General features: G+C 57.4%; 1 protein-coding gene across 2 annotated transcripts in view; it reads right to left on the bottom strand.

Moving 5' to 3' along the window:
• Positions 1 to 7,339, bottom strand: part of FSD1 (fibronectin type III and SPRY domain containing 1) — an 11,547-nt gene extending 4,208 nt beyond the window's left edge. Inside the window, exons 1-7 of one of the 2 annotated variants that reach the window (XM_006904109.1) lie at positions 7,167 to 7,339; positions 6,134 to 6,229; positions 5,821 to 5,952; positions 4,996 to 5,097; positions 3,692 to 3,714; positions 3,376 to 3,497; positions 2,641 to 2,850 (exon numbers count right to left, since the gene is read on the bottom strand). In XM_006904109.1, coding sequence (XP_006904171.1) covers positions 2,641 to 2,850; positions 3,376 to 3,497; positions 3,692 to 3,714; positions 4,996 to 5,097; positions 5,821 to 5,952; positions 6,134 to 6,229; positions 7,167 to 7,181 — 700 coding nt within the window. In that variant the 5' untranslated portion in view covers positions 7,182 to 7,339. Of the gene's footprint in view, positions 1 to 2,640; positions 2,851 to 3,375; positions 3,498 to 3,691; positions 3,715 to 4,995; positions 5,098 to 5,820; positions 5,953 to 6,133; positions 6,230 to 6,515; positions 6,960 to 7,166 lie in introns of those variants that run through there. The other variant, XM_025043341.1, reaches the window with a different exon arrangement.
• Between the last annotated feature and the right edge of the window lie 1,265 nt (positions 7,340 to 8,604).

The following is an 8,604-nucleotide window of genomic DNA, read 5'->3' as shown; positions in this document are numbered from 1 at the left end:
TCTTCCATTCCAGCCTTTTCTTATTCATTTCTTCCATTCTACACAAATAAAAAGCAGCTATCGAGCTGTCTCCACCCCTCCTCCCCTGCCCAAGTTAACCTCCCTTGGAGAGCTTAGGGCCCCCCCCTCTTGCTGCCTCACGCCCTCTCCCTCCTCCGGCCTCTTCAGTCTCCACCCTGCAGGGCCTCCTGGCTAACTGCTCCTCCCCTCCTGGAGCACCCTCTACTCCGTGGCCATGCACCGCCCTCTCCAGGCTGCCCGCTTTGGTTTCTCCCCCACGGTCTTCTCTGCAGGTGCCTCCCTCCCTGAGGGGTGGCTCAGCCGGGGACCGTTGCTCATCTCACTGTTCTGTTCTCGCCCTTCAGGCACCATCGTCCACCCAGGGCACCCACAGTCCAACCTCTAGCCCCTGACCCTATGTCCAGTCACCTCCTGAGTGTTCCCCACAGGATGCCGATTCTCTGGGCATCTCAAACAGCACTCGGCACCCTGGCTCTGTTCCTCTCATAGCCAGCTACCCTTGCCCTTTGGGCAAAGTTCCCATCCTTCTCTCTGCAAACTTAACCAGTTCCAGACATGAAGGCTCAGCGTTCCGGCCTCTGAGGCCTGGACCAGGCTGTTCCTCTGCCCGGAAGGCTGATCTTCCTCCAACCTCGCTTCTGAGGTGGGGCCTCAGCCTGGCCGCCACCTCCTCCGGGTGCCCACCTAGACTGCCTCACCCTTCCTGGGATCCCCTTGAGTTCAGGTTTGCTCAGCAGCGCCATCCACTGCCCCAGAACTAGACCACCAGCCAGAAGGCTGCGTTTCAAACATGGAACACATCTAACCACGGTCTAGACACACTCGCTGTGTGCCTCAGTTTCCTATTCCAGTTTGCTCAGCAGCGCCATCCACTGCCCCAGAACTAAGACCACCAGCCAGAAGGCTGGGTTTCAAACGTGGAACACATCTAACCGCTGTCTAGCCACACTCGCTGTGTGCCTCAGTTTCCTATTCCGCAAACCGGCCACTGTATTCCCCATGCTGGGCAGGGTTCACAGGAGAATGAGATGCGTTGAGGGATGGAAGTCACAAACACTTAACCCTCCCATCTTTCCAAGCAATCAGTGAGGTGGCAGGTGGATTGCAAATAACCACAGAGGCTGTTCCCATAGGTGAGGGCGTCATTCATAGATAGACGTCCCCGACACTGCAGCCTTGTGATGGATTCGACTTCCCACCCTGAGGAATTCACTCGGAAGGCTGTAAAAGGCAAGAGGATGGGGCTGTAAAGGGGCTGCGTCAGGGAGCCTGTGACGGTGCAGGTCCACACTGTGACTGTGGTAGCGGTGACATGAGATAAAACTGCACGTGGTTACACGCGTGCACACGAATGAAACGTGGATCAGCGCTGCAGGACGTAGCCTCGTCAGTTTCCTGGTTTTGACATTGAACTACAGCTATGTAAGCTGCCAAACGGGAGAAGGCGGGGCATATCCAGACAATGGACTATTATGATTCGGCCTTAAAAAAGGAAGGAAATTGTGAGGCTTGCTACAGCCTGGATGAACCCTAAGGACAATGCTCAGTGAAAGAAGCCATACACAGAAGGACCAATCCTGTGTGATTCCACTCACATGAGGTGCTTAAGGTAGTAAAAATCACAGGGACAGGAAGTCCAATGGTGGGCGCAGCATCTATGGGACGCGGAAGGGGAGTGGGTGTTTAATGGGGACAGAGTTTCAATTTTGCAAGATAAAAAGTTCTGGAGATGGATGGCGGGGACGGTGGCCCAACGATGTGACTGAATTTACCGCCACGGAACTATACACTCGAAAATGGTTAAGGCAGTAAATATTGTTACATGCATTTTACCATAATAAAAATAGTTGGGAGGAAACGGGGCGGATTTATTTTGATTCTCACGCAAAAGGATAAACCAGTAGCTTCCCGGGCCCTCCTGCTGGCTGCTCGGCTTTTCTTTCCTGCAATTAGCACGCTCATTACGAACCACGTATGCTAATTACAGACAAGGAACAAGTTGATTACAGCCCAGAGCTGTGGTGCTAGTTATACTGTCAGCAAGACTCCCCCCGCCCCTTGGGGCTTCCCTGGCTCAGGACGGCTTCTGAGACCCATGAGGGAACCCCGCCAACGCCTCCCTCCGTCAGGCCCTCCCCCACCAGCTGGGTGGATCCCCCAGGCTTTCCCCTTTCTCATAACTGCCAAGGAAATCCCCCAGTACTGGGAGGCTTGCCCCAGAATGCCCGCTCCACGAGCGCAGGGATTCTTGTCTGCTTTGCTCACTGCTCCAAGGACAGACAGCACGTGGTGCCCTGTAGGCACTCCATAAACTAGAAAGAGTGAACGAACACGCAGGTGAAGGGTGCCTTCTCCAGCCCCCGCGCTTCCTTCACCTGTAAAACGGGGATAGGCCTGCCTGTCACACGCATGAAACGCTTAGCACACAGCAAGTTCCCAGTAAACGGTGCAGGGGCCCTCATCAATATCGTTTCCGTTATCACTTCGGGCAACTCCTGATGAGCCCAGCCAGGCTGCGCGCACACCCCGTGAGTTTTAGGGCTCCTCCACGAGCCCCAGTTGGCCGATGGGGTATCGGGAGCCCAGGGTGCTGAAGGGCACAGGGTCGGCGGCCCTTACCGGTCAGGGTGTACTCTGTCTGCCTGATGCCCTCCACCACCATCCAGGGGTGGTCCTCCTTGAGACGCGGCGGGCCCTCGAAGTTCGTCCGCCGGTACTCCAGCACGTAGTGGTCGATCTTGCTGTCCTCGTCCGGCATGCGCCACACCAGGGTCACACAGTTGTCGGCCACCAGGGACTCGGCCAGGTCGATCACAGGGGCGCTGGGGACTGGCCAGGACGGAGGAGAGGGAGGTCAGGAACCAGCGGCCAGAGGGGTAGGGGCTGCTCTGGGGCCCCGCCCACAGGGTACGCCTTCTGGGGGCGGGGCCTCCTCCAGGTCCCCGGCATGCGGACGGCCTTCCCGCGTTCTGTGGCCTGAGGGCGGCGCCCCCTCAGCGGTCCAGCAAGGGCGGGAGGGGATGGGGCGCAGAGCTGGTTCAGGGTTCAACCAACAAAGGGCTGGGCCTTCTCAGAATTCCATCATTTAGATGTAGAACATTTCAGACTTCGCTACTAATTGGAGGCACAGCCTTCAGGAGACGCTACCTCTGGTGGGTGGGGCCTTTAAGCCTCCGCCCAGGGGCGTGGCCTCCCTATGGTATTAGCGGGACTCCCTCACGGCTCCACCCCAGGGGTGGGACTTTTTGGGGTCCCAAAGCCTGGCTGTCAGCTTTACTCCAGGCCTTGTCTCAGGAACCCCCAGACTCCTCAGCTTTCCCTGAAACCCTAGCCCTCGGCAAGTCCCCCTCTCACCCGGCAAGAACTTGAGTGCCTGAAGCATCCTCCTCTCCTGTGCAAAGTCTACCATGAGGTGACTCATGTTGTCGCTGACCTTGGCTTTCAATGACAGCCGGAAGGCGGGGGCCATTGTCACACTGCAGGGAAGGAGGTGGAGGGAGCCTGCTGGCAAGCATCTCAGGGGGCGCCAAGCCTGGTCCTCCGAGGTGTGTGTGAGACCCCTCCCTCTTGTTCTGGTCCAGTGTTCTGGGCCAAGGGACCCTCACCTGGGCGTCCCCACCTTCACAACAGGGGTGGGGCACTAGGCTGGGGGCCACATACAGTCTCTTACCCATCTTTGATTTGCTTGGCAGCCTAGAAAGAGCAACAGAATGAAATTCAGAGTTGTCTTGAGTCAGTCAGAAAACCACTGTATGGACATGAAGACTGAGGTCCAGCATGGCAGCCATTTGCCAAAGTCCCCTGGAGCTGGGGCAGAAACCCTTGGCTGGGCCCCAAAGGGATAAGGGGCAAAGACAGGCTTCCACTGCCACCCCACCTCCTGTCCAGGGCCCAGAACACAGAGTTGGTGGATTTAGCGAATAAAAATACAGGACGCCCAGTCAATTTGCATTTCAGATGAACAACGAATGGTTTTAAAGTATGTCCTACCCTATATTTGGAACGTACATATACAGTAAATCCCCACTTAACATCATCGATAGAATCTTGGAAGCTGCGACTTTAAGCGAAACAACATAACGAAACCAACTTTACCGCAGGCTAATTGATTTTAACAAGAGTTGAGTTCCTATGGCATATTTCTGGTCACCAAACTTCACCAAGAATAAAGACCCCAAACACTTTCAATATGGAACATTGAAATAAATGTGAGCTATATGTACATTCAAGAAAGACTAATAAAAACAAGGTAGACAATGATTCTGCAACCTGCTGACTCCCGTTTAGGGTGACCGGAGCCTATCCTGGCAGCTCAGGGCACCAGGCTGGAGGGACCCCGCCCTAGACAGGACACACTTGCGCTGCAGGGCCACTCACACCCACACTCACTCACACTGGGACCGTGCAGACGCCGATTCACCTCCTCCACACAGCTGTGGGAGGTGGGAACACAGCAGGGTCCCCAGAGAGAACCCACACAGACGTGGGGAGAACATGCACGCCCCCCTCAGACAGTGGCTCCAGCTGGGAACTGATTTTTTTTCTCATCAACGTTATAATAAAACAACCCTGAACAAGACGAGGTTATTTGAGGACCCGCTGAACTAAATATTGCACAGGACATATTACACTAAACAACTGTACATTATTAAATTTGAATTTCAGGTAAATGACAAATGTTATTTGAGTATAAATGTCTCATGCAATATTTTGGAAACTTATACTAAGCTTTTGCATGAAATATACTTCCACTAAAAAAATGATTCATTGTTGAATTTGAATTTCAGAGCGACAGTGAACAATTCTTTCAGTATAAGAACGTCCCATGCGGTCTTTGTGACATACTTATACTAAATATTGCATGCGCCATACTTACACTAAAAAATTACTCGCAGTGGATCTGAAATGCAAATTCAACTGGGTGTCCTGTATTTGGTCTGGCAGCTGCACCAGCACGGCTTCCGAGGCACCCACCTGAGGAAAGTCGCCTCTGTCCGTGGCCTGCAGGGTCTGGTTGGCCGTCTCCAGAAGCTCCTCGGAGCTCTCCAGGGCCCGTGTGCAAGCAGCCAGTTGGTTCTGCAGGTGGCATGGCACTGAGGGATGACACACCTCACCCCAGTGCATCAAACCCCCCTAAGCCTCCCCGTTGCCTTAGGAGGGGCCCAGGTATCACGCCTTTCTCCAGTTCCAGGTGGGAGATGGAGGCCTGAGGGACATTGGATGCTGCTCCTGGCAGCTCATCAGAATCACCTGGGAATCCCGTCCTGAAAAAACTCATATGCCCAGGCCACACCTGAGCTCCGGAGCTCCACGTCCCCTGGGAACGGGAATCTGGGATGTTAAGAAGTTGCCTAGGAGTTTCGATGCAGCCCCAGTGACCCCAGCTTGGCCTCTGAGATCCCATGGGAGCCATGGGGGTGTCCGGCCATCAGATGCGGGGAACCAGTGGGAAGGGCTGAGAAACTAAAGGCACTGGGTGAAGGCAGGAGGGAGGAACGACCAGATGTGTGGGTGTGGCTGTGGCAACATGGGACAGGGGATTAAGAGGGAGAGCAGGTGGGTAGGGTAGTGATGGGTCACGAGCCAGGGAGGGTACAGGCAGGAGACCAGGGGAAGAGGGGGTGAGACCGACACCATCGGGGTGTCCGGCTCCAGATACTTGGGGGTATCTCCAAGAAGGGACGTTGAAAAAGGAGCAATTTTGGAGGAAAACATGAGGCCAGCCGGGCTCTGTGGAGTCTGAGGGGTGCAGTGGGGGTGGCGTCTGAGCGGAGGCCTAGAAGAGTTCCCCACACACACCTGCAGCTCGTAGGTGCGGCTGGCCCGGTCCTGCTTTATCTTCATGAGCATTCCCTCCTTCAGCTCCTCCAGGAGGGAGAAGAGGGACTGGAACTCCGCCTCCAGGTCCTCCTGCACCTTGGCTGAGTTTGCCTTGGAGAGACATTGCGGGATTGGCCAAAGCCCGTGCTCAGATGGGGAAACTGAGGCCTGGACATGGCAGCCAGGCCGGGTCGGACGGTCATCAGCAGCGGCAGTCTAACTCATAGGGCTGCCCCTCCTTCCCTCCTATCTACCTGCCTCAAGACCTCCCTCCTGGGGGTGGTGGCCTCACCTCCACATTCAGCAGCATCTGCTTGAGGGAGTAGATAAAACTCTGAATCTCTTCATTCTTCACGGCCAGCGTTGTGATGATCTTTCGCAGAGCCTCCTGTCCCCACGGAAGGGCACGCACACGCAGGGCAGGTAAGCCCCTCAGATTGGCCCAGCTCCCCCACCTGGGGCTCCCCACTCTGCCCTCCAAGGATCCAGGGAGGAGATGTGGGGGCACGCGCCAGGAAGCAGGCCCTGGGCGAAGCTCTGGCCCTACCCTCCCTCACCCAGCAGGTGGGCACCGTGAGGGTGCCCATTTTACAGGAGAGTAAACCGAGGCACGGAGACAGCCTCTCAGGAAAGGGCAGACCCGCGGCCAGAGCACAAAGCCTTCGACCAGGTACCTGCATTTGAGGGCGGGGCATGATCCGGGGTGAGGGGCTAGCTCGCGGAAAGAAAACCCCGGAAGAAAACGATGTCTGCTAAAAAATGGGCTAGCCTGGGAAAAGGGATAAACGAGAAGAAAGGAAGAATCTGGGAGGGGCGTGTCAGAGAGCCCAGGTAGATGCGGAGGTGGGGCGGTCTGGGGGAGGGGATGCCGGGAGGGAAGGAGGCGGCGTGGGAGGATCCTGCTGGGGCCTGTAGCCCTGACCCAGGCCTCGGACGGGTCTCTCTTCTAGGGGCTCAGGGTTGGTGGGGTCACCTGGACTGAACGGGTGAGGCGTCCTCGGAGGCGGGGTGGGGCGGTGGCCAGGACACCTGGTCCACAGTCCGGACGAAAGGCGTGGAGGATGGGGTCAAGGTTGGGTCCGGGATACTGGGCGGAGGCGGGGACGTGGAGGGGATGCCCCTGGACCCAGGCTAAGATGATGGGGTGTCTGGGCGGCGGTGGGCGGTTGCGCCCTGGATGGAGGGACTAGACCCGGCCTGGTTGCGGCGGAGGTGGGGCCTCGGCCGCAGAGCAGCTGGGGGCGGGGAGAACGCTGCGGCAACACCTGGTCCCCTCCCTTTGGGTACCCCCGCCGCAGACCCCGCGCGCGCAGCCCCGGTCTTACCCTTTGGTCTTCCATGGCTGCAGCCCAGCTCGGCCCGGCCCGGCCCGCGGGCCCCGCTCGCTCTTGGAATCCCCAAGCTGCCTTTGCCGCTGCCGGGAGCCAATGGCCCGCCGAGCACTCGCCGCCGCTGCCGCGCCCCCCGTCAGCTCTCCATCACTGGCTGCAGCGCGCAGGCGCGCGCCCCGCGCGGCAGGCTGGGAAATGTAGTCCCGCGCTGGGACGCCCCAGGTGACATTGGTAGCGATGGCTGAGCTGGAGAGGCAGGAAGCCTGGGTTCGACCTCCCACCGCGGTCCTGCCGTGTGACCTAGAGCCCACCCCTAGGCCTCCCGGTGCCTCAGCCTCCCCATTTGGTCACCTGCGCTGCTGCTCAAACTAGATTTCTACCCCGTCGCCCAGATCTAGCCCCGGACTACTCACGAGCCTTGCGTTTACTGAAAAACCCAAGGCCTTTGCCCAAGCGGATGCTCAGAGAGACAGATGCGTTCTTTTCCTCCCTGCAGCGCAGCTGAACTCCTACACATCCCACAAAGCCCCAGGTTCTGTCATCTCCAGAAGCTTCCCCGCCCACGCAGAATCCACAGGGCTAGGAATGCCTGTGTCCTCCCCACCAGCCTGGGACTGGATCTGCCCAGGGTCTCCAGCATTGCCCCTCCGTGGGGGGAGGTGTTGCTTTGGAGAGTCCAAAGGAGGGGGAAGGACTAATGGGTGGAGGCTGCGAGGCCGTGTGTGTCCACGGGGGAGGTGAGAGAAGCCACTGGAGGGCCTCCTGCGGCTGATAAAAACGATTCTGCAAAGGACACAGGCCCTCTTCCTTCTGGGTGACAGTCACACTGTGGCTGAGGCCTAAGGGTCTGGCCCCTACGTGCAGGGTGTTCTGCCAGCACCTGGGGTGACAGGTACAAGGCTGGGAGGCAGTCCAGAGCCTACGAACCGCTTGGGCTGAGGCTTTAAACTTCTCTCCAGGTCGTGGGGTCAGAGAAACTCTCTATAGCTGCTGTGGAACCCAAAGCCATCAGCAGAAATCCATGCCTCCGACCCTCAAAGGGAGACATTTTGAGGACAAATAGCTGAGACTGGATTCCATTATTTGATCAGCCGCTGCTCCCTTCCCCCACCACTGCATCACCTGTCCCCCCAGCCCGGGTATGTTTATGTAGAAACTTCTGGAAAGATTTTCATTTACTGGGACACATTATCTCCATTCTCATAATGCACGCTGGATTTCAGACGAAAAAAAAAACAATTGGGAAACTGAGGCACAAGATGGCAGGAAGTGGAGCCCCAAGCCACATTGGCCACCGGACGTCTGCGTCTGGCCGGGATGTCACGTTCACCTTGTGGCTGGGGCGGAGATTGTGGCAGGAAGTCTGTCAAGTGGGAGAGGAAGAGGGGGCGGCGGAGCACCGGTGGGGCGAGGGGCGCCTCAGTCGCCAGGA

The sequence above is a fragment of the Pteropus alecto genome, unplaced genomic scaffold (genome assembly GCF_000325575.1).
Source record: "Pteropus alecto unplaced genomic scaffold, ASM32557v1 scaffold30, whole genome shotgun sequence".
In the NCBI taxonomy this organism is placed as follows: Eukaryota; Metazoa; Chordata; class Mammalia; order Chiroptera; family Pteropodidae; genus Pteropus; species Pteropus alecto.
Note: the sequence above shows the minus strand (reverse complement) of the source record. Positions and strands in the feature narration are given on the sequence as shown.